The 25,054-nt window shown below is 57.6% G+C and overlaps 1 protein-coding gene across 1 annotated transcript; it reads right to left on the reverse strand.

Annotated features, from left to right (window-relative positions):
* Window positions 1-12,516: 12,516 nt before the first annotated feature.
* Window positions 12,517-24,512, reverse strand: NUAK2 (NUAK family kinase 2). The gene is made up of 7 exons (XM_009568131.2): window positions 24,276-24,512; window positions 19,222-19,342; window positions 17,755-17,906; window positions 16,311-16,376; window positions 15,095-15,214; window positions 14,635-14,767; window positions 12,517-14,558 (listed from the first exon to the last, which is right to left on the reverse strand). Exons 1-7 carry the CDS (start codon window positions 24,474-24,476, stop codon window positions 13,426-13,428), a joined length of 1,926 nt encoding a protein of 641 aa, XP_009566426.2. The 5' UTR covers window positions 24,477-24,512; the 3' UTR covers window positions 12,517-13,425.
* Window positions 24,513-25,054: the final 542 nt, after the last annotated feature.

Consider the following 25,054-nt stretch of genomic DNA (forward strand, 5'->3'; position numbering starts at 1 on the left):
CAGTCACCGTACTGAGCAAAAGCAAAGCAGGTGATGAAGGACGAAGCGGGTCCAAGACAAATGCAGCAGGACATGTGCATCCCATCAGCCTCTCCCAACCCCACCACAGCCTGGCCAGGGTGGAGGAGGTCTGTGACGTTGTCCCTGTGTCCCCACGGGGACCTGGGCAGACACAGGGGACCAGATGCTGGACACGGCATGGGCACGAGTGAGATTCTCCACTGGCTCCCCTCCATTTATTTATTTCCCCTCTCCTTCTGCTTTAGTTGATCTGATTTCTTCAGGGACACTTGGACTTTTCCAGCATTTCGCCTTGGAGTTTTCCAGCCTCTACACCGCGTTGTGTGTGTGTGTGTGTGCGCGCGTGTGTGTGCGCGTGTGGTTTTTAATTTAAGACTCTTGTTTCCATTTGTGAATCAAAGCTGGTAGAGCTGGGGGGAGGCAAGCAGCTCCCCCCCAGCCCTACGCCAGAGCACAGCATGCTGTCTCGGATGTTTCTTAAATTATTTCGTACATATATATTTATGTAATATATCTATACACATACATATATATATAAATATATATATATATAAAAGTATATGCACAGCCAGATCCTCCTCTGGTGCAAGTTGGGTGCTACTCCACTGACGCTGGAGGCCCTATAGCAGTTTGCCTCAGCTGAAAATTTGGCCTTTAACATTTCTGTGTCCTCTCCCACCTCCTCCACCCACCTGGGAGGAAGCCAAGCCTGCTTGTTGTCTCCCTGCATCGCCTCATGAGCATCACCTCTCGCACCAGCACATCTCCCAGTGCATCCCAGCAGCCGGGGCTCCATGCGGGAGCCCAGCGCTCTGCCAAAGGAACCCACAACACCAGCGTGGAGGGCTGGAAGGATGAGGGTTGTGGAGCACCAAGGTGGATACCCCAACCTATACCTTGGGGCTGCCGCTGAGAATGAGAGCCCTGACCTCAGGGTACTGAGTCTGATACTTCAGCAAGGGGAGAAGTGATGGAGGAGACCAAGGATGGAGAAGAGCCAGGTGGAACTGGGTGGGCTTAAAGTCCCTTCAAACCCAAACCATTCCATGATTCTATGATTCTGTGACATCCTCGGGTTCAGCAGAGCTGCCTGCCCTGCCGCATCCCAACAAGGTACAGGCTGCACCAGTGCCAGGGCAGCTTTTGCACCACGAAATACCTGTGAGAGCGAATCAGTGAGGAATTGCATTCCAGCTCCCTAAACCTCGCTTCGCTGCTTGGCTCTGCCTGCTCCCAGGGCTGCAGCTGCCCCACATCTGCAGGCAGGAGCGGAGCGAACGGGGGAAAGCCTCTTCCTTGCCTTTCTCGGCTTCCCACCGGGAAGGGGCCAGGCTGGGGATGGGGATGAAGATGAGGATGAGGACTGCAGACCCACGGCCGCAGGGGGGCCCCCGCCTCCGCCAAAAAGGAACCGACCAGAGCATCCTCCCTAAATGCAGAGTAAGGGCAGGGTGAGGTCCCGCATCCCAATTAGCGCTTTAACCCCTTCCTGCCTGCACTGCCCCGTCTCCCCTCGCTGGGAGTCAGGAGCAGCGAGGAGGGGCTGGAAGGGGTGGGGAGAGGAGCTCTGGTGTCCATGAGCTCGTGGGAAAGGTGGTGTTGCAGCAGGAGGTGGGTGCAATGGGGTGTCCGAGCGCAGAGCATGTGCCACAGCTCCGCACCAGCAAGCGCTGTGTCCTCGGCGAAGTGGAGGAGGTGGTGGGGTGGGAGCTGTGCCACCTCCGCTCCTGGCAGCTGGCTTTGGGCACGTGGTGAAGGATGCAGAGTAAAGCTCTTCTTGATGGAAGAGCTGCCCTAAGGATGCAGAGTAAAGCTCTTCTTGATGGAAGAGCTGCCCTGGGGTGCCGTGGAAGGCACCAGGCGTTGGGGAGCGGTCTGTGACACTTTTGGGCATTCACACCACGATGCTCGTGTCCTGGCACCAGCCAGTGCCCGCAGCCTCCTTGGCAGCACGTGGGGCGGTGAGCAGAGCTCCTCCAGCCTGCTGGGTCACTGCCATCCCAGCAGGAATTAAGACCTTTGATCCCTGCCTGTCCCCCTGCCCAGCTGCCTGGGCTGGTCCCCACTTCCACTCCATCCTGGCCCGGGAGCAGCAGAGCCCACGGGCTGGGTTGTGTCAACCAGCCAGGAGCGACATCCCTGCTACCCCTCCACATCCTAGAACCTCAAAGATGATCCTGCTGTACGAGGACAGGCTGAGAGAGTTGGGGTTGTTCATCCCAGAGAAGAGAAGGCTGCGGGGAGATCTTAGAGCAGCTTCCAGGACTAAAAGGGCCTCCAGGAAAGCTGGGCGAGAGGCTCTTGATCAGGGAGGGCAGAGATAGGATGAGGGGAATGGTTTTCAGCTGCAAATGGGGAGATTGAGATGAGATCTTGGGGAGATATGTTTTGCTGTGAGGGTGGGGAGGCCCTGGCCCAGGTTGCCCAGAGCAGTGGTGCTGCCCCATCCCTGGAGGGGTTCCAGGCCAGGTTGGATGGGGCTTGGAGCCCCTGATCCAGTGGGAGGTATCCCCATGGCAGGGGTGGGACTGGATGGGCTTTGAGGTCCCTTCCAACCCAAACCATTCCATGATGCTCCTGCTCCCCACGCCTGGGCACCCGGCCGGACCCCACTCTCACAGGCAAGCAGCTGGCAGACAGAACCTGCTGGCATCTTCCCATGGCTGGCGAGGGGGAGGCAGGAGCCAGAAAACCCTGCGCAGGGAGCTGCTGGTGTCCAACAGACAATTCCCTTATGGCGTGTGCAGCCCGGGGCTCCCTGAGGACTCGCATTCTCCCAGCGGGCACCAGCACAACGGGGCCGGGGGGGCCTCATAACGGCCCCCTTTGTGCAAGTGGCAGGAGGAGAGGTGAAGCTTTGACGTCAGCCGGGGAGGAATTCCTTAATGCCATTCAGGCCTCCCTCGCCGGAGTTGCTAATTGCATTTTATGTAATAGCTGCAGCTGGGCTCCCAGTCCGCTATTGAGAGTGGGATAAGGCAGAGTGACAGGGGCAGCGGGGGCGCCGGTGGCTGCGAGACACAGCGAGCTGGTGCCACCGGGCACGGGGACCCTCATGGCCCTGGTCCCGGGGGGCCCTGGGGCTCAGCCGCCCTTTTCCCACAGGAGGAGCAGCTCAGATCCATTGTGAGCCGCACCACGCGGAGCTGGCGTGGGTGTGCGCAGAGGCGGTGCCGCTGCGTGCAGCGAGGATGGAAAGTGGGAGCTCAGTGGGAAAGGCAGAGACGAGTAGGAGGGCACCAACGCGGCGGCCAAGCTGGTGGGGTGGGACCTCTCCAGCTGGCATAGGTGGAGGGGCATTTCCCTCTGCAGGATTTCCCTTCATTCCCAGTTTGGGGCTGGTTTGCCGCATGGCAACCACACCGCTGGTGCCAACTAAGGGTACCCCAAGCCTCATGGCATGAGTAGAGAGGTGGACAGGACCATTGGGTCCTTCATCCTGCCTCACGGAGGAGTGCAGGGATAGGACAAGGGATAACTATTTTCAGCTGCAAGAGCGCAGATTGTGATGAGATCTTGGGCAGAAATCTTCTCCTGTTCAGGAGGGGAGGCCCTGGCCCAGGTTGCTCAGAGCAGTGGTGGCTGCCCCATCCCTGGAGGAGTTCCAGGCCAGGTTGGATGGGGCTTGGAGCCCCTGATCCAGTGGGAGGTGTCCCTGCCCATGGCAGGGGTGGGACTGGATGGGCTTTGAGGTCCTTTCCAACCCAAACCATTCCATGATTGTATGTATGTGATCACCTGTCACTGCAGCGAGCTGGGAAGAAGGAATAATAATAAATTGTTCTGGTATCTAAGGGGTAATTGCACTTAATAGAGATGAAGAAGGCAGCAATTTATCTTGCTAGAGTTATGCTGTCAGGTTTCCAGCTGCACAAGCCTCAAATGATAAAATAACGTATCTGCTGCCCTCTGCTTTGTGGGTGCATCTCCCAAAATATCCCTACAACATCCTCATGGCTCTGGGAACCTCCCTGTGCACCCCAGGAGAGGAGCACCAAGATCTGGAGGCCCTCACCTCCTTTTTGGGGTGCTGCTGGCACCACGTTTCTCCCGGTTCACCCACACTCACTCTGCTGCAAACCCTGGCATGGAGACCCTCACCCAGGCACCCACCGGGACTACCGACCCAGGCAAAGCACAGGGGGGGCGAGACAGAGGGGGAGTTTTCCCAAGGAGGAGGAGGAAAGGGGTTGGAGGGGAGAGACGTTGGCAATCATCAATGGGAAAGACGGCGGGGACCCCAGACATCCCCTCCCCCCGACCCAGCGTGGCCAAGCTTAGACCGTAAGAAGAAAGAGCTGGTACCAAGGATAACATGCTTCGCATTCCTGCGCTGTCTCCGGGGGAATTTCGACTGATCTACATGAAAAATACTCGCTGCCCCCGAGGTCAAAGTGTCTGGAGGAAAAATTTCCGAGCGGAAAAACTTAAAGCAGTGCAGAGCCACAGCCAGCAGCCGGCTACAGGGACCTTGGGTCCCACCTGGTGTGAGCAATGGTGGCCAGTGCTTGTGCCACCTTGGCCAGTGCCTGTGTCATCGTGGCTAGTGCAAATTCCTCTCTGGCCAGTGCCAACGCCACCGTGGCCATTGCCTCTGCCACCATGGCCGGTGCCGATGCCACCGTGGTCCTCCCCAGAGCACAGCAGGGCACAAGTTGTTGCTGTCACCACCCCGTCCTGCCCCCCTCATCCCCATCGGGGCTGGGGTTTGCCTGCCCCCATGTGCAGCTTCACTTCTCTTTCCTGTGGCCAGGGAAAGGTGGGGAGGAAACCACAAAAATGTCCCACACAGCCGCTTTCCTCCAAGTTGCTGCAGTTCAAACCACAGCTCAGGACTCCAATCTCCTGCTGTGAGCTCCTGCAGCTGCTCAGCGAGGGCAAGACCTGGTCTGAAACAGAGACAGGGGCAGGTAGGTTGGTCTGGGTGGTCTCAGATGCTGCCTGCATGCATGGGACGTGGTTTGGAGAACCTCCTGCTTTCCAGACTGTCACCATACACCCAACACAGGCACTTCAGCTGCCGACAGGGCATGTGGACACTTCCCAGGAGATGCTCTCGGTAAGCTCAGCGCCCAGCGGTGAACACCATCACCCCATGGGCTGCAACTTTCTCCCTCCCCAGGGCTGCTGCTGGTGGAGGGGGGACCAGGGCACCCCTGCGCATAGTCTGCATGCAGCAGAGATTCATCAGCGACACTGCGGAGCAGCTCCTGGGGACACCAGGCTTTGGAATGGCCAATCCCATCAGCGCAGGCTGCTAGAAGCACGCTGTCCCTCTGCCACAGGCTTGTCCTGGAGCCTGAGCTCCTACGCTTGGCCACACGGGACGAACAGCAGCACCTCAAGCTTGTACGAGCCCGGCAGCCCACAGCTCAGCTGCGTGGGGAGAAAGAGCAGGGGGAAAGCCCCGTGGTTACCCCCGAACCGCCCGGAGCAGAGCGCCATAGATCTGAGTCCTGCTATGGCCAATCTAATAATTTAATTGCACATCTAAAAACAAATACTTGTCTGGAGTTTGGGGAAAGAAAGGCTTACGGAAGAAAATGAAGAGGAATTTAATTAAGGGCAGTGCTGGGAATGTCTCTACCACAATAAAGATAAGGAGGATCAATTGCTTCTTCCTAGGATCAAAGCGAAGGGCTGGAGGGGGGAAGCGGGGCTGTCAGGCAGCTACAAAGCACAGCAGAGGGAGGGGAAGGCAGGGAGAGAAAGGCACACAGGAGAAAGCGGGAGAAAGACAGCTAGATAAGATTAAAAAAAGAATTGATTTCCTAAGATTTGTGCTCCAGCCCCTTCCCCAGCTCTGTTCCCTTCTCTGGATGCATTCCAGCTCCTCAATGTCTGTCTTGTTCTGAGGGACCCAAAACTGAACCCAGGATTCGAGGTGCAGCCTCGCCAGCACCGAGCACAGGGGTTGATCCCCTTCCCTGCTCCTGCTGGGACCCCATGGCTGATCCAAGCCGGGATGCCGGTGGCCTTCTTGCCCCCCTGGGCCACTGCTGGCTCATGTTCAGCCGCTTGTTGACCGGCACCCCCAGGTCCTTCTCTGCCAGGCAGCTTCCCAGCCGCTCTTCCCCAAGCCTGGAGCTGCTCAGGGTTGTTGTGACCCAAGTGCAGGACCCGGCCCTCGGCCTCGTTGAGCCTTACACAGTTGTCCTCAGCTCAATAAATGAAATGTTTGGTGCTCCATGTCAGGCACCACCTGGACTTAGGTGTTGGCCAAAGGCTCAGGGCGCTGCTGCCCACCCCAGGGCTCCTGGAGGGTCCGTGACGGCCCTCGCAGTCGAGCTGGTGCCCTCCCAGCTGCCCAGGGCGGGGGGCAAAGCTGTGGCACCGCATCAAGGGTAGCTCCCTGTCTACTGCCACTCTCAACCCTTTGGCAACTCATGGAGCACCGCAGGTTTGCACAAGCTGTTGGCAATCATTCCTTGGGCAGCGCGGCTCCCAGGGTGACCTGTCTGGGGCAAAGCCCTGACAGTGCAGTGACTCAGGTGGCCCCATGGGACACTGAGGCTTCCAACACCTTCTCTCACCACTGTGTCACCGCAATGGCATCTCCGCAGCGCCCAGGCTGAGGACAGTGCGCTGGGGCAAAGCCAGACCCTGAGTGAGGCTCTGCTCCAACCCCACAGCCCTCCCAGACGGGTTTGCACGGCAACAGGCACAGGGCTGCCGTTAGCCAGCACAGAGGGAGCAGGAGGCTCTGAAACACCTCTGCCAAGAGCCCTTTCTGCATAGAGAATCATCGAATCACTGGGCTGGAAAAGACATTTGAGATCATCAAGCCCAACCATACCTGTCCACTACTAAACCATATCCCCAAGTGGCAACAGCCAGGAACCTCCATCCCCAAGTGCAGCACCACGAGGGAGCTTGTCCGGTGTCTCACATGGGGAGGGAGTGCAGCACCGCTGGGAGCTGTGGGGAGGGTGATCTTCCCAGCAGATCTGGTTGCCTCTGAATGCAAAGAAGCACCCAAGCAGGTTTCTTGAAAGGGCTGTACCTGGTGGGTCCTGAATTCAAGAGGCTGGTGCCCAGCCAACCAAGGCAACCTTGATTATCCAGTGAGGCAACCATTTGCATCTTCAGTAACTGTGTGACTCCGGTTTCTTCAGGTGTAAAATGGGAATGCCAATACCCATCTACTCACAAGACCTAACACAGAGTTGCCAGGAGGCCTGCTTCTTGCTCACGGACTTTGCATAAGTTGGCACATCATTGCCGCATCACGAATGGGTTTGCATCCCAGCTGGGAACTTCCCGCAGCAGCACAGCCCTACGCGTGAGCGGTGCTGAGCCCCAGCCCCTCCAGCTGCTGCCCCCGGAAAAACGAGATCCTTTCTTGCCTCACCTGCTTTTGCAAGAAGCCTGTACATGGAGAAAGCGGTTCAGCCGGCTCCGGTGGGGACGGCAGAGCTGGCAGCCTGGCAAGGAGACAGCATCTGGGTGTGCCACGTCCCTGCGGAGCCCGATCGCAGCCCCGCTCTCGCCCGGCGATAGCAGCCGGGGACGGTGCACCCAGCCAGGCGGTTGAGCCACCACGGATGTGTTTGCAGGAGCCCCACCGGCTTTGTGCCTCCCGTGCCTGCTTTGCACACATATGAAGGACTTGAGAAGCGTGTGGGGTTTTATTGCCATATGGCAGCAGTCCGTGTGCCCGGCCCTCGTGGCAGCTCAGCACGGGACAGGCGGTCCTACCGTGTGTGTGTCTTTCATGTCCCATCCGCTCATGGGCTGCACGATGGGGCAGGACAGGAGATGGCTGGATGGTCCCTCAGCTGCAAACTGTATTCCAGCACTCTCTCCCCAAACCCTTCTGTCCCGCCCAGCTGCAGAGAGAACCAGAGCCTCAGCACCGCTCGCCTCCGGACTGTGGAGCTGCTGCTCTGGATAGATGGGCAGAGTCACCCATCCCGTAGGATGCCTCCTTTGGCAGAGACCAGCGGCCCGAGCAGCACCGTTGTGGCTTCAGGAGGGCATAGAATCATAGAACAGTTAAGGCTGGAAAAGACCTCTAACACCATCAAGTTCAGCTATCAACACAATTCTAACGTGCCGACTAAACCGCGTCCTGAAGTGCCACAGCCACATGTTTTTTTAACACCTCTGGGGATGGTGACTGCATCACTGTCCTGAGCAGCCTCTGCCAGGGCTTCACCACTCTTTCAATAATGAAATTGTTCCCAATATCCAATCTAAACCTGCCCTGGCACAACTTGAGGCCATTTCCTCTCACCCTATCACTCACCATTTGGGAGCAGAGCTCAGCACCCACCTCACCACAATCTCCTTTCCGGGAGCTGCAGAGAGCGATGAGGTCTCCCCTCAGCCTCCTCTTCTCCAGGATAAACATTCCCAGGTCTCTCAGCAGCTCCCAGAACCCCTGGGCTCCAGACCCTTCCCAGCTCTGTTCCCTTCTCCGGACGCGCTCCAGCCCCTCAATGTCCTTCTTGGAATGAGGGACCAAAACTGAACCCAGGATTCGAGATGCAGCCTCATTAGCACCGAGCCCAGGGTCAATCCCTTCCCTGCTCCTGCTGGCCACCCCATGGCTGATCCCAGCCAGGATGCTGGTGGCCTTCCTGCCTACCTGGGCCACTGCTGGCTCATGTTCAGCCGCTTGTTAACCAGCACCCCCAGGTCCTTCTCTGTCAGGCAGCTTTCCAGCCGCTCTTCCCCAAGCCTGGAGCCACTCAGGGTTGTTGTGACCCAAACACAATGGCACTGGGACTTCAAGGTGGTCCCTGGTGCTCATCTCATTGAGTCCCCAGCAGGATACAGGATTACCTTTTTAAGTCTTGGGCTCAAATGTGATGCAACCATTCCTTGTGCTCCAGGGAAACAGAATCAAAGTGTCCGTGTGCTGCTTTCTCCCCCTTTTTCGGCTGCTTCAGGCTGCAGCAAAGTGTCATTGAAGATGGGTGGACTTTCATGTGGGGATTTCTCTTCTTCAGATCTTCAAAGACATCCAGGAATCAAACAGGTAGTAGTGGAGGCACCCTGAAAAAAGAACAAAAAGCTCTACTTTGAAAGCCTCACATGCAAAAGAATCATCTAAACTTTGTTGTGTTAATTGTTCTAGCACTCAAAGTTATGACAAAATGTCTTAGAAATATTGTTGGCTCGGGGCCCACGGTGCGTCAGACAGACACAAAAATGCTTAAGAAGAAAATCTGGAGGAGGGGGGAACCAGCAAGAGGAGTGTTCTCCAAGAAGGAACGGTAGAGTGGCTCAGGCACAGCCAGCGGGAGCCGATAGGAAAACCCCAGAGCATCCGCCTGGGCTTCCTTGATCTACTCCATGCCCTTGGCATCATTAGGACTTCACTTCTGCCCTGGGCAGCCTCTGCTAGGGCTTCGTCACTTTCTGTAAGGAAATTGCTCCTAATACCCAATCTAAACCTCCCCTAATCAGTTACTAATGAGAGCAGGCTCTGGCGCTGCCACTGCCACCCTCTCACCAGCAGAACGGTTCTCGGTGATGCCAGCGGGGCTGCCGGCTGTACCGGTGCAGACACGTTCTCCAGCAGCCCCCCTCCAGGAAGGCACACGTCTCCCTTCCCACACCTCGTTCCCCCCAAGCCTGCTCTGTCTGTCCTGTTCTGAGCCCCAAATATGGGCTCGGCGCATCCGGGCTCCCCGGCACAAGCCCAGGCAGGAGCGCGGCGCCACGGGGTGACTCAGGGCCCCGGCAGCTCCCCGGGGCCAAGGGAGTGCCGACAGCTCCCCAGTGCCAGGAAAACCAGCCCAGGTGGGAGCGACAGCCAAGCTGCTCGCTTCCCCTCCTCCAGCCAACCACCCCATCCCAAAATACACTTTTCTCCCCATTTTCAGAGCACACAGGCCCTGTAGATGCTCATGGATGTCACTTGGAGATGTGACTCCCAAAACAGCCTCCAGACGAGTGTATGGTTGTAGGTCTGGGCCGGTGCACGGTGCAGCATGCCTGGGGTGCAAGCAACCCACCAAGACATAGCCAGAGCGTTCACCCCAACCCTCCTCCATGTGCCAAGTCATAGAATAACAGAATCATGGAATGGGTTGGGTTGGAAGGGACCTCAAAGCCCATCCAGGTCCACGCCATGGGCAGGGACACCTCCCACTGGCTCAGGGGCTCCAAGCCCCATCCAACCTGGCCTGGAACCCCTCCAGGGATGGGGCAGCACCACTGCTCTGGGCAACCTGGGCCAGGGCCACCCTACCCCGACCAGCTTCCCCCAGTACAAACCCAGCATCCTGTGGAGCAATAGAGGGGTCCCCCAGCAGCCCCAGTGCTTGCTGCACAGTGGCTTCACCCAAATAACCCATCAGGGCGGGGACAAATGAAGCTTGCACCGTAAATCCACAGGGCACCACACTTTGCTCAAAGCTCTCCAGCATCGCCTCATCATCCAGGACAATTTATCTTTGGCTGTTTCTCCCCATTTCCTATTCCCTCAAAGCAGCCGGGCAGGAGCACAGCTCCGCTCCTACGTGCCAAGCTAGCACTTGCCTGCGCTGGCAGAAAGAACACAGCAGGATGGCTGATGTCACCCCCCAAAAAATGGCATTTTCTCAGCAAAATGCCACTGAGGTCATTTTAACCCACTTCAAACACCCACGGCAGGGATGGGGTGGGGAGGCTGCGCTAAGCTTGGGAAGCAGAGGGAAGCAAAGGGTTTGTGAATCCTTGGGATGAAAGGGCTGAATAAAAGAAAGCTGTTAATAATAGTCAGGGCCTGACAGGGATGGGATGAAAGGAGTGTTTCCAAGGGCTGGTGGGGGAATGCTGGGAGCACAGGCACAGCATGGGGAGGGGGCACCAGCAGGGAAGGCAGAGGGTCACTGCAGCCCCCTCCCCCCGGCCGAGGTGTCTGTGGGCTGAGACTGCCTCCTTCACCCCAGCTCCAGCCCTGGGAGCCTCCAACTGCGTTTCTCCCCCGTTGTACATCACTGCAGCCCAGGACAAGGCGGGCAGGGGCTCTGCTTCCCACCACAGCTCCGGGGGGGCTGCCACGAGCCCAGGCTGTGCTGGGCTGACCGAGACACCACTCCCAAACCAGTGCAAAGAGCAGCTTCTGCCAGCCGGGACCCACGTGAGGGGGTGGTTAGCATGTGCTTTGCACCATGCGGTACCCACCTGGAGCTGCCACAGCTCAGCCTGGCTCAGAAACTGCCATGTAGGAATGTTTTCTTGCAAATCATTAACAAAACAGGACCACAACAGCCCAGGACGCTCCAGAAACCAAACCCACAGGTGCTTTCCAAAAAGTAGGCTCTGGCCATCGTTGTCTGTTAAAAACTCAGCCCAACGCAACCTCCACCTTGGGATGCTCCATGCCCCGGACCCATGGGTGCTGCAGCCCCCAGCTCAGCCCATCACGCCTCGGTGGCCCCCAGGGTACCAGGACTTTGCCCTGGCTCAGCTGGATGGCCTCGGTGCGGCTTTAAGCTCTCCAGCATTTCTTAATGGCACGGGAAGCACGCAGGGAATGCGCAGTGGGGGGCAGAGCGTGCGTGACACCCCCTTCCAGCCTCAGCCAGGGAATGAGGGGCAGCATTCCTGGCAGGCATCGCTGCCCTCCTGCCCCCGTGGCTCAGCCTCTTCGCAGTGGGGCGGAGAAGACCTGAAATGTCTCCTATTAACCCCACTGGAAATGGGAAATTGTTACAGTGCTTTATAGAGCAATAAAACTGGTTTCAATGCCACAGCAGGAGAATAGGATAAAGGAAGCTGGGGAGGAGGGCAGGAAAGGAGACGGACCGATGGTACGTACCGCGGCAGAGCTCTGGCTGCTGGGGCTCAGCCTCATCCCTTCTCCGGCAGAGGCACCTGCAGGCACTGCAAGAAGGAGGTGGCAGCTCCGGCCACCGACACCTGCAGATAGTTCACAAATCTAAACCCACACACACTCAGCGTTGTGATAGTGCAGTGTGGGAGCAGAGCTGCCCACAGGGAGACCCGTGTCCCCATCCCATCATCCTCAGTAGCCATCCCCCTCTTTCCCAGTTTTCCCTAAACACAGGGCTCAGCTTGTTCATTGCTCTCTGGGTCAGAGGCACAGTGCTGGCAGCTTCCCTGCCTCCAGCAGCAGCTGCTCAGCCTTAAAAGCTGCAGCCAGTCACCGTCCCGTCACCGTCCCGGTGGATGCCGAGCCCCTAAATAAGGGATGTGCAAAGTTGCAGCTCAGCACCGTGCAGCACCGGGGGGAGGCACCGGTAGAAGCCCAGTTGAAGCCCACACAGCAGCCCCAGAGCTGGAGAAAAGACACAGTGCTGGAGCCCTGGAGGGGCTGAGCACATGCTGTATGATGTTACACCTCTCAGGACACATGTCCAGAGCAAACTTGTGCTCACCTGCACTGGGGAGAGACCACGCACAGCCCCATCTCAGCAGGAGCAGCGCAGCAGCCAGAAGCCACCAGGCTGGGACAGGACGGGCAGCTTCACCCCCTTCTCCCCTCCCCGCGCACCCAAACGCTGCAGCAGCACAGCAATCGAGAGAATAACAGATCTACCATTTGCTTTTAATTTAATGGTGTTCTCAACATCACTTTGTAGGAAGGAGGGGAAAAACACACTCCCTGGAGAAGGGAAAGGGCCAGCGAACACACGGCAATAGTGCAACGGAGCTTTGACATGTGGCACATGAGACAACGGCAAAGACACCTCCACCTCCCCGTGAAAAACAGCTGGGTGGCTGTTACGGAGCCAGACACATCCTGTGCTGCCGAAGTTTTACATCAAGTCAGACAAAGGCAATAAATAAAGAAGCAGTGCCTCTCCAAAGGCACTATTTTTTCCTCCTTTCAACACTAAAACAAAATAGATGTTGGCATCAGAGCATGTTCTCAGGCTGGGGTTTTGGCCAGATCCAGTTGGGTTTCTCAGCGCAGGAGAGGGAAGAGCCGGGACCTGGATAATTTGGACCCTGTTGCCAGCACATCGCGAGAGCCCAGCCCGCAGGCAGCAGCCAGGGCAGCACCTTTCAGCCCCTCACCAGCACCCTGCTACATCTCCAGCTTGTTTGAGGTATATCACCTGCCCCATCCATCACCTTGTGCAGCCAAAAACAACAGTGCAATGAAAAAAAAATATCCCCCCCAACCCCTTGGTTCCCCTCCCACCATGAGATGAGCCTGTTTGCAAGGGAAGGACGGCAGCGAGGAGCCTCTGTGACACCCCCCAGCCCTTCCGCAGGGGTGGTGGCTGGGTCACACAAGGCTTTGGTCCATTTGATGTCCCCCTCTCAGTGCCCCACAGCCACCGCAGCTCCCTCCCCACATACAACCGTGCTTCTTGGGGCACAAGGCTGCAAAATAAATACACGGGATAGGGCTCAGCAGCACCAGCAGCCCCAGGGCAGGGAGGGCTCAGTCCCCCCTCCAACACCCACCACCCTGGGGAGTCCTGCCAGGAGGTACCCTCAGCTCAGCTTCATGCTGACGGCCACAGCACGCCGGTAGACATCGGTGACATCCTCACAGCCTGCCAGGGACAAGCTGCTCTCTCCCAGAGGGCTCCGGCAATGGGTGACAGTCCAGCGGCGCAGCCTGCGCCCTTCCTCCATCTCCTCCTCCTCTTCCAGTCGGAGGAGGCTGTCGGCAGAGACACAGCCCCGCATGCTCCCACCACCGTGGGGGACACGGGTGGGCAGGTCAAGCTGGTCAAAGGACTCTGTGGAGAGGATGCTGTCCTCGCTCACGGCGCTGGACGGGCGGGCACGGGGCGCCTGGGGAAGGGGCACCTCGGTGAAGCCCCCGAAGCCCTGCCCGGGGGGGCTCCCTGGCTCCGTGCTGCTCGAGGAGTACTTGCCGTTGTACTTGAGGATGCCTTTCCGACGGGCAGGGAGACCCTGGGGGCCCTGGTCCAGGGAGGGGTTGTCAGCAAACACGTTCCCATCGAGGTCCAAGCTCCCCGTGTCCAGGACATCCCCAGACTCACAGCATTCCAGGGATGAGTAATACCCCGACTCCCTTGTTGAGGGCTTTTTCAGTATTCCCTTCTTGGGCACAGCCGTGGGCACTGCTCCAGCGCTCGTGCTGCAAGGCAGTGTCCCGGAGGAGAGGATCCGTGTGAGTCCTGCAGCAGCCACCTCATCATCCTCACCCCTCGTCTCTCCTGTGGGCGCTGCTGGTGGGGGACCAGGGCCAGGCACCTTCTGCTCGCAGGAGTTTCTCTTCTTCAGGATGCCCTTGGGTCGCTTGAGGATGGACTTGGAGGGGTTCTCCGGGGCCAGGGCCACCTCCTGCAGCACGTGGGAGACATCGTTCTCCTTCTTGGATTTCTTGAGGGAGCGCTGCCGCTCCAGGGCCACGCCAGGGATGTGCTGCTTCAAGAAGCATCGCATCTTGGAGCCGTTCTCCAGGAGGGGCCGAGAGGAGCGGCGGAGCCACTCTGCCACCGTGGCCAGGGGGGACTCGCTATCCCGATACAGCTCTTGCTCTCCAACAGGAACTTTGTAGCCCCAGTTCACCCACCAGTGCGCGGCAATGTCCTCAATGGTGGCACGGCGCTCTGGGTTCACCATCAGCATCCAGCGGATCAGCCCGCAGGCATCTGGGGAAGAGGCAGGTCAAGCACTGAAGGGAACGGGGGGCAGCGGAGGAGCAAGGGGTAGCCGGGGGCTGCTTACCAGAGAGCTTCGTGGGCTCCCGGTAGTCCCCACTTGTGATCTGCTTGACCAGAGTCTTGTAGTCGTGGCCGTCAAATGGCATCGTGCCATGGACCAGGATGTAGAGAAGAACGCCCAGGGACCAGCTGTCCACCTGCCAGAGGGACAGAAGAGCCTGGAGCAGGACAGCAGGACAAGACTACCCTGGCCACGCTCCCCATCAGAGCCTCAGCAACAGCTCCCAGGGTGGCAGCAGCGGTGGGGCAGGACAGAGAGTGGGGCAGGTCCAGCCACCTGCATCCCACCACGTCCCACCCCACACCGACCATGCAACCCTTGGTCCTAGGGGAGCTGTTACCCCAAACCCCAGAGGCAGGGCTCTGCCTGTGATGCTCCACTGGGAAAACACCCATCGTTTTCCTGAGTCCAAGCGGAGATGCAGCAAGACACCCCACCACAGAGAATGAGGCACACCACCTACCTCGGGGCCCTTGTACGGCCTCCCGTTGATGATTTCAGGTGATGCGTAGAGAGGACTGCCACAGTAAGTCTGCAGAAGTTTGTCCTGCTGGTAAACGTTGGACAAGCCGAAGTCTGCAATCTAGAGAGACGTTTACAGCTGTTATTAAACAGCAACGTTCCCCTTTGCAGGTGGAGCAGCATCGCTACCCAAAGCTCTCCAGCTGTGAGCTTGGCTAAAACCCTGGCTGCCCTTAGCACACCGGTCCTGGGAGCCCTCAGTCTGCTCAGGGAGCAGCAGCAGCCTGGTTTTCCACCCCTGAGGCTGCTCCTGCCCCTCTCTCCCTCCCAAAAAGCTCATCCCAGCCACCGCAGCAGCTGCCCTGCAGCTCTGCCCCTCCAGCCCCATCACCAGTACGCTGGGAGCAGAGGCAGCCGCAAGAGTGTAGTTAGAGGGAAGGCTGCCGGGCTCTCCTCCAGCTCATTCACAGCCACAGGAAGCTGCCTCAGTCCCTGTCTGCCCCACCTTGCACTCAGGCATTCATTATCCTCATTATGCCCGTCACCTCACAGTGAGCAGAAGGTACAGTCCCTGCTTGCGAGCTTCCAATTGCAAAATTACCCTCGCAGAGATCAAGCCCTGCAGCCTGCATCACCAACCACGCCAGCTCCCCCCTGCAGCCTTGCCCTTCCTCCCGAGGAGGCTGCAGCACTCCTGGCCAAGGCGAAAAGCATCGCTCAGGGCCAGTGCAGATGGCACCTGTCCCACAACTCTCTCCACCAGCCTGGCCAGCACATGCAGGGACCTGGAGTTTCCCTGGAAGATCACTTTCTTATCGAGCCAGTCATGCTCCAAGCTCAGCATTCAGACTTTGCCCTCTTATCAGCAGTCAGATATACATTATGGATTTAATAGGCAGCACCAAGGCTCTGCCCCTGCAGCCTCTCCTGCTGCACTGCCGGGGGCAGACAGAAGGCGGGGGGGGTACAGGCACCCTCCTGGCTCCCCATCTCCTGGGCAAACAGCACTGCAGGCCAATGCCACCAGTTCCAGAGCTGACAGATGCTTTCCAGAGCAGAAAAAAATCATGTGCTTTAGGGAAACTGGGGTGTTGTAGCCACCCACATCCACCCACACTGGGCATCATCCCTTGGACCCCCCTTTTGGTGGCATCCCTTAGGCCCCCCACTTTGGTGGGTGACACCCAAAGCGTGGCCAGGCTCTGCTAGCCTCTCACCTTGATGTTCCCATTTGCATCAAGAAGGATGTTCTCCAGCTTCAGGTCCCTGTGAACGATCCCATTCTGCATGAGGGGAGGGAGAGTGGGTTTAGTTTACGACTTCTTTAAGGAAGGGAAAGTCAGGCAATGCAGGGAGGTCACTGCCGTTCACCAGCACGCAAACAAGACAGGGTGACAGTAATCAGAGGAGGAGTAAATAAACCTGGGTGTGTGGATGAGGATGGGCCATAAACCATGTTCTGACACGGGTGCTACGAGCTCTGCGTGCTGCTCGGAGGCACAAGCAGGGTGGCACCCCGCAACAGGCGCCACGCTGGGCTCCTGCACCCTCCCCACACACCCATGAGAGCAGCCGTGCCACCTCCTGCCAGGTCACGGCGGGCACAGTCCCACACTTCGCTGTGATCTGCTGCTGCCCAGCTAAGCCAGACCCCAGTTTGCTCTGGGTTCAGGGGATGTCTTGGGCTTATTCAGCCTGGAGAAGAAAAGGCTCCAGGGAGACCTTAGAGCAGTCCTTCCAGGACTGAAAGGAGCTCCAGGAAAGCTGGGGAGGGGCTCCTGACCAGGGAGTGCAGGAACAGGACAAGGGGGATCATTTTCAGCTGACACAGGGAAGATTGAGATGAGATCTTGGGAAGAAGTGTTTTGCTGTTCAGGTGGGGAGGCCCTGGCCCAGGGTGCCCAGAGCAGTGGTGGCTGCCCCATCCCTGGAGGGGTTCCAGGCCAGGTCAGATGGGACTCAGAGCAACTTGATCCAGTGGGAGGTGTCCCTGCCCATGGCAGGGGTTGGAACCAGATGGGCTTTGTGGTTCCTTCCAATCCAAACCCTTCTGATTCTTTGATTCTACGCTGTTCAATTCCCCCTTTCGCCCAGAGCATGTGGGTACCCAGGACACACAGGCATGACCTTAGAGCATCCTCCAGAGAAACCCACAGGCTCAACATTCCTTCCAGGGCAGGCACAGCTTGTCTTTCAGCCCCAGATGGGGCTGTACAGCTTTACACCCCTTTCAGGGGACAAGAGCAGTGAGCCAGGGCTCGGCTTTCAGCCCCAGCAGACAGCCCTGGGCAGGTCCCTCTGGGTGGCTGGGATGGGAGCTGAGAACTCTGTGGCAGGTTAGCAGGTTAGTCAGCCCCACACTGCAGCGGCAGAAAGCAAAGGCAAGGACTCTCCAAAAGCTGCTCAGGCACTGCCTCCACATGAGCCCAAGGGCCGCCACACCCTTTAGATAAGCGACAGGATTAACCTCTCTTCCAAGAAATGCCAACGGCCACAAGCACCCCTCACCTCCCAGCCCAGGCTGAGCTTCCCCGTCAGGCACTGGATCCGTGCCCAGCGGCAGCTGCTGCGCCTCTGCCCTGAGCCAGCCCCCAAGCACACAGAAGCCGATCCCTCCTCTCTCCCCTTGGGAAGGCAGCGGGAAGCACGGTGCCAACCCACCTTGTGGCAGTAGTAGATGGCTGACACGACCTGCCGGAAGAAGTGGCGTGCCTCCTGCTCCGTCAGCCGCTGCCGCTCGCTGATGTAGTCATACAGGTCCCCCTTGCTGGCGTACTCCATCACGATGACGATCTTGCTGCTGTTCTCAAACACTGCATGGAGACAGAAAGCCACAAGGTGTTATGGGGGGATGCTCAGAGCTAAGGGACATTAGCATGTGCCTTTTAATGAGCAGGCAGAGCCCTGACCAACCCTAACACGCTGCCCACCCCATAGCCTTTGCCTTCAAGGCAAAAACCAGACTGTTTTGAAGACAAGGGGTCAGGGTTTCTGTACCTGCAGGTCAGATGGGGGACAGCCAGAGGCATCACTTGCAACCCACAGTGCCACCGGGGCTGCTGGCCAAGCAGCCTCTGCGGCCACAGAGCACAGGAGAAAAGGCTCTGCTCTGCCAGAAGGTGACTAAGACATGTAGTTCTTTGCTAGAGCAAGCCCTGCCAATCAGGAAGGTGACGGAGCTATTGGCAAGCATGCCGGGTGGCCTTTCTGCTCGTTCCCATTGCTCCCGACAAGGCTCAATCTCCAGCCAAAAGACAGAGCGTTTTCTTCCTGTTTGCAGAAAGCTACCTCAATATTTTTGAATTCCAGCAGTCGGCATGACTCAGTCCTCGCAAACACCACGTAGGAGCTGCCAAGCCACTTGCTTTTGTCTAGAGGACAAAAGGACCCTGGATACCTCACGTATGCCAGCGAGGCGGCAACAACGCAGGTGCTGACCGCACGCCGGCTCAGCACCACGAGCCCCAGCAGAAGCCGCCCTGAGGAAGAGCGTGGGGCACACCAGGTTTGCAGCCAAAGAACCTGGTGTTTACCCAAAGACCGATCCAGCTGGAGATTTGCTCTAAGGGTGGTCATAGCTAGAACGTGAGAAGCTCCCCTTTGGTTAATGTTGCCCTAACAACCCGGGAGCAAAGCCCAGCTTTGCCATAAAGCCAAGCTCAGCAGCACCAGGAGCTCTCTCAGCACCCTGTGGTTTGGTTTTCCTATGCCCCAGGGGAGGGAATGAGGACTCCAGTACCAGGATTAGCTTCCAAAGAATCGGAAGGGTTTGCAAGGGATCCTGGCCACCAGTTCGCCCCACGGCACAGCCTCTTGCTGGCAGCACCACCAATACTTCCAGCCCCCAGAAAAAGACAAACTTCTGGAGCCGGCTTCCCTCCACGGGTAGGAGGGGATGGGATGGGAAGCGGCTATTTCTGGAGCAGGTATTTCCCCTCAGCGGGGGAGTGTGATGGGGAAGCCACAGCCCAGCAGCATCTGCTCTCCCTGCCGACACTGAGTCACCGGCGAACGGCTTTTGCTGGGAATGCACAGAGGGAGGAGAGCGGTGAGCACCAAGATCCTCGCTGCAGATCCTGCCCTGGTGCCCAGCTGGAATGCTGCTGGAAAAGGGAGGGGAGGGCTCACCTTCATGGACAGCGATGATATGGGGGTGGTTGAGGGAGGACATGATCTCAATCTCTCTCCGGATATGGACAAGATCCTGCTCATCCTTGATTTTGTCTTTCCGGATTGACTTGATAGCCACCTGCAGATAAACACACGTGCAAAGGGTCACCCTGCTGTCAGGGCATGGAGTGTCGTGGCTTCCCAAAGCTTGTTACAGAGCGAGAAACCCACTCCCCTCTTTCAGAAAGGGGCTCACAAGCTGAAGATCAGTGGCCCACCTTCTCCACCCTCTATCGCAGAGCCGTGCCGCACGGCTCCACTGAAGCCACTACAATAAAAGTGAACTTTCTCAACTGGGTTTTTATGTTTTCCAAGTCCCGTTGCTGTGCACAAGGGAGAAGTTCCCTTTGCCTCCCCCTGAGGGAAACCTGCCGCCAGCTCCTCAGAGAGGAGCTCCCCGAGCCTCCTCCCGCAGGTAGCGCAGCCCTGCTCCTCGTTTCTCACAGGAATTGTGTCCCAGGCTACAGCCGTCGCTGGACCGCGGCCAGCTGAAGGAATGTGACCTGCACACATGACTTGGAAGATAATAATAACAACGTCTTCTTGAGGTCATGAAAATGAAATAAACAGGTTTTGTTTCCCTCACAAATGCTTATCTCAAGGAGCCGATTATGCACAGGTAAGAGAAATTTTCCTGTTAAGGAGCAGATCCCTCCTAGGCACAGGATGGTGCTCCAGGCAGCCAGGAGACCCAGCACCATCGATGGGAGCTGCTTTCCAGGCTTTCACTTGGGTTTCCAAGTTATCCTCTACAAGGAAATTGAAAGGGGAGGAGAAAGAAGAGTAAGTGCTGGAGAATAGATGCCTTCTAATCCTCTTTCAAAGGAGCTGGGGACAGACAATGTGCTCCTAGGGTTGAATTTACAACTGAATCCAGCAAAACCTCTTTTTTGTATCAGACAAGAATGCGGAACAGCATTAATCCCATAAAGGGACCCCCTCCATCCCACACCCGTCTCCCAGCAACCGGGAGAGGGGCCACGGACACCCACTGGCCCCAGCTGCCAGAGCAGGAGCGATGCTCACAGCTACGCTGTGTTGGACCCTCCTCCACCTCCTGTGGCTGTGCAGGAGGGATGCTCAGCCTCATCTCCCTCTGGTTTGAGGGAGTTGGAAGCCTCGCTCTTCAAAACCCACCCTGCCAAGCAGCAAAGGGCTCAGAGCAAGCTTGCAACCCTTGCTAAGAAAAGTCCATCACGCCCGCAGCTACAGTGGTCAGATCTCAGCTGCCACACCGATGTCTTCACAGGGGAAGGACATGCCAGCTTTCAGAGCTCAGACAGTTTTCAGCCTACAGACAGAGACCCTTTGGCCCCAGAGCATATCTCCACTGGGCTGAGCCACTTCAGGCCAGCACTGGCCAGGACAACAGTTCCCGTGCCCAAGAGAAGCATCATGCCTGCACCAACCCAAAGGGTTGAAGCAACCAAGCAGAATGGACTCTGGCCAAAGGAAGTTCAATAACCCAGGACCAAGTTTCTGCACAAAGCAATACTGAAGGTACTTAATAGCTTCTTGAAAGCCAGGTATTATTTTCCCCTGACCTTTGTGCTAGGTTAACAGGTTAAAGTTTAACAATTTTTAGCTCCAGCCCCTGATTACCTGACCCCTGCTAGAATGCGGGCAAAGCCTTGATGTAATACATCAGCCTGCTGCTGCCCTCCCAAATTCCTGTTGACGCACTCTTTTCATCTCTCCCTCCACTCCAGCTAAAGCTCAACATCCAGCCCTCAGCATTTTGAAGTGCACGCAGCACCTCTGCTTGCTGACCAAGATGCTCACGTACCTCCACTGCAGAGTTGGGGCTCAGAGCAAGATCCACAGCTCATAAAAAGTCAAAGTGGCTCCAGGCTGGCAGCAAGGGAAGCCTTAAGAGACGCGGCTGGTTGTATTCAGTGCCAGAGGAGGTCCTCACCCATAAGCCTGGCAGTTAGTGACCTCCAAGAGCAGTTAGGGCGCTGCTGGAGCCCCAGGGCTCTTCTTGCAAGCGCTGCCCACAGGCAAGCCCGGCGTAAAGCACAGTTAGGGTCCACAGCTCGGACAATAGAGCCTGAACCAGCCACTCAGGGTGGGCTGATTTATCTGCCACTCAAGCCCTGACAGGGAGGCTACTGCCTTGACCACTCCATCCTTCCCTAGCGGTGCCAAGAAGCAGCTTGGCTCCAAAACATCCCCTACCTAACAGAGCCGACAGCAGAGGATCTCCCTTTGAGACAGAAAAGGCCACGCGTGGCCATCCCAGAGGCAAAACCCAACAGCTTCAGGGACAGACACCGCCACAGCCTACATGCTCCTCCACCACTCTAAGAAGAGCCTCCTGCAGGAAACAGCCCTGGGAAATCCTGCTTCAGGAGCCTTGAGAACTTGAGAGTACTTTCCAAGTCAAAAAGGCTTTTAATTAAAGATTTTGGGGGCAGAACAAGTACTTTCAGCAGCTGCTGAAAGATGCATTAAGCTACAACCCCAGGCAGCACTTCAGAAGTTGTTCCAGATTGCAAGTGCAGCATTTCATGCTCCATGAAATATGGATTACAACCCACTACGGAAGAGACCGGGGTTCGCCCCTTACTGGAGATCAAAAGCAGTTTTGCTGCTTTGGAATATTCCAGGTGCTGGCTTCCCCTTGACACCACTCAAGCCCACAAATACATTTCCGACACTGGAAGCAAGTCCCACGGGAGGTCCCTCTATTTGCCTTGGCTGCAGGCCAGGGCTTGGGAACCAGGCTGGGAGGAAAAAAAGGCAAGATGCTGCCATGCACACAGGTGCAGGAGCCAGTTTGCACCACCACGGCACATGTTACTGACTCTTCAACCTGAAACGGAAAAGGAAAAAGAAACAGCAACTCCCTCCCTGCCTTCCTGATATTTAGAGGGCCGACAGTTTTCCAAGGATTGGGAAGGGCGCTCAGCAGAAGCACCCACCAAAATGCACAAGCATCGTACCACGTAAAGGAATTCTAACCAGAGAATAATGGGTTTTCAAACAAAGAAAATTCATGGAAGTCCCCAAAAATCCTTCAGCTGCAGGAGCCTGGTCTACCAACTGATGAGACAGACCTTGCTCCGAGCTAAGGCCAGGGAGGTTGGTTAAAATCGGAGGTAAAAAGAAAGCTAGGCATAAAATGAGATGGTTCAATACCCAGTGCATCTGACAGAGGCAGCTATGGATTAGCCAGAGGCAAAAACCTCGCATGGAACAGCTCCAGCTGTACAGCCTCAGCTGGTAACCGGTAACTTGGTCAGATCTGCGCAGCCCATGAGGGGTAACCAGCGGAGACAGCAGTACCTGCGCTCACACCTTGGTGTTTAGGAAGTGAAAGCCACTTAGGGAAGGAGCAAATAACCACCCTGCTCAGGATAAGCCTGAAGATTAAACAGGTCCGGAAATGCTGAGCGCTACAAGAACGAATTTGTGGGAAGAGGAGAGATTTGTGGTTAAGCCTTCTGTTCCTAAATGGCCAGCTCGAGGAGGTACAAGTCCAGCCTTTAACCATCTCCGGCATTTATTGAAAAGTCATCAGCCTGTGTATTTAATTTGCATTACACTGGGCCAATGAGTCCCTGTCCTAAAGGGCTTCCAAAGAAAGGTATGTTTTCCAGCAGCTTGGAGATTCCTTGGACAAGCTTTGTTAGGTGCAGCCAGGGAAAACCAAGTCTTCTCACCCATCCCAAGGGAGGGATCCTTCTAGGTCTGTGTGTGGGAGCTGCATTTCAAGGTCCTGATTATGCAGCAAACCAGCAGCTCCTTCGGGATCAGATAGGCTAATGGAAATGGCAGATAGGGCTTAATTAAGAGCTGTCGCTTTACACAATGAAACCTCTCAGATTTACAGTTGTTTTCCTTGACTTATCGATCCAGTCCCATGCTCTGCTCTTCTGCTCAGCCTTCAGAGCCTCACTGGGGCAGTCTCACCGCTTGCAGGTGGACCCTCATTGCTCACCGTGGTCTCAAGCCAGGCTGGTGTGCAAATGCCTTTCCTGGATCCCAACCCACACTGCAGGGTTCTCGGGACTGACTGGGGCAAGGAAATCACCTTCAACTAAACCCTTACAGATTCCTAAAGGACAGGGCTGCCAGGACAGCGCGCTTTCCTGGGGTGAGGGTCCCCCACCCCTCCCTGCACACTCCCAGCAGGATCTGTGCTCTGGATTGAGCCACGCATTGCACACTTGCTTCAGAGGGGCTGAGGTGCTGATTGAGTGACAATTTCAAGCACCCAGGGCTCGGAGGGGCTTGGCTTTGCTTACGTGCCCCACACCGAGAGCCAACACACAAACGCAACTGTGAACCAGGGCAAGAGGAAGGGAAAAGCCCTTCAGACTCAAGTGCAATATTTGCTCTCTGCTGCCGGATACCTGCGGGCTCCTCTCACCTGGAAGCCCGATGCGGTCAAGTGGGCGAGGGGAGCAGCAAAGCCCCCAGGAGGGGTGGTGGGGCGAGGGCGCTGCGGGCTACACCACAACCTCCCTGCAGCCCGAGTCGGGATCGGGGCTGGAAGGGGGCTGCTGGGGCCAGCTGGGATGCACTGGGGTGAGGGTGGTGTGGTGGGATGCACTGGGGTGAGGGTGCACCGGGGAGAGGGTGGTGGTGGGATGCACTGGGGTGAGGATGCACCAAGGCAAAAGCGGGGGAGGATGGGATGCACTGGGGTGAGATGCAGTGGGACAATAGGGACCGGGGGAGTGGGATGCAGTGAGGCAAGAGGAGGTGGTTGGGCGAGAGAAGGAGAGGGTAAGGATGCACCGGGGTGAGAGGAGGTAGTGGGGATGCAGTGGAGTGAGATGCATTGGTGCAAGAGGACATGGGGGAATTCACCGGACGGATGCAGCGGGGCGAAAGGAGGGGAGGGGAAGGGATGCAGCGGGGAAGGTGCACCGGCGCGATGAGGGAGAGCAGACACACCGCGGGGACGCGCCGGTACCACACTGCTCAAAGCGGGAGGATGCTCAGGGACCCCTCCCCGGCTCAAGGCGAGGATGCGCCGCGGACGGGCTGCGGGGGATCCTTACCAGCCTGCCGGAGCGCTCCCGGGCTTTCTTCACCTTCCCGTAGGTGCCCTTCCCCAAGGTTTCCAGGAACTCGTAGCGGTGCTTGAGGTTGTGTTTGTGGTGGTGCCGCTTCACCGCCTGCCTCTTCATCAGCGGGCGCGGGGATTTGATGAGCCCCTCGGCCAGCGAGGCGGCCAGCGCTCCCCCCGCCCCCGGCTCCATCCCCGGCTCCGGCCACGGCTCCGCCACCGCCCGGCACCGCCGATAAATGCGGCGGCAGCGCCGGCACCGCCCCTCCCCGGCCATTGGCTCCGCCCGGGACCGCCCCGGGGAGGGGAGACCCGGGGGGAGAGGTGGGATGGGGGGAGAGCCCGAGGGGGGGGATGGAGTGGGGAGGGAAGGATGGAGTGGGATGCGGGGAGAGCCCGAGGGAAGGATGGAGTGGGATGCAGGGAGAGCACACAGGAGGATGGAGTAGGATGGAGTAGGATGGAGTAGAGGTGGGATGCGGGAGACCCCAAAGGAGGGGTGGGATGCAGGGAGGCCCCGAGGAAGGGGGAGGGCAGCACTGGGATGCAGGGAGATCCTGTGGTGGGTGGGATGCGAGGAGACCCTGCAGGAGGATGGAGTGGGATGTGGGGACACCTTGCTGGAGGGGGTGTGGGACGAGGGGAGACCCCATGGGATGGAAGGGCAAGAGTGGGGGTGCAGGGAGGCCCTGTTGAGGGAGCCTGAGTGGGTGTGAAGGGGAGAGTGTAGGCTTCAGGGATGTGGGAGACCCACGGACCAGGGTGCAGGGG

The sequence above is a fragment of the Cuculus canorus genome, chromosome 24 (assembly GCF_017976375.1).
Source record: "Cuculus canorus isolate bCucCan1 chromosome 24, bCucCan1.pri, whole genome shotgun sequence".
Lineage (NCBI taxonomy): Eukaryota > Metazoa > Chordata > Aves > Cuculiformes > Cuculidae > Cuculus > Cuculus canorus.

What these genes read in the sequence shown, in the direction of transcription:
- NUAK2 (XM_009568131.2), bottom strand. Translation starts at nt 24,476, where the DNA reads ATGGAGCCGGGGGCGGGGGGAGCGCTGGCCGCCTCGCTGGCCGAGGGG. An exon ending in GGGAGCGCTCCGGCAGGCTG is followed by an intron (nt 19,343 to 24,275) that starts GTAAGGATCCCC and finishes GTTTATCTGCAG; the next exon opens with GTGGCTATCAAGTCAATCCG. An exon ending in GGAGCCCACGAAGCTCTCTG is followed by an intron (nt 14,559 to 14,634) that starts GTAAGCAGCCCC and finishes CCTCTTCCCCAG; the next exon opens with ATGCCTGCGGGCTGATCCGC.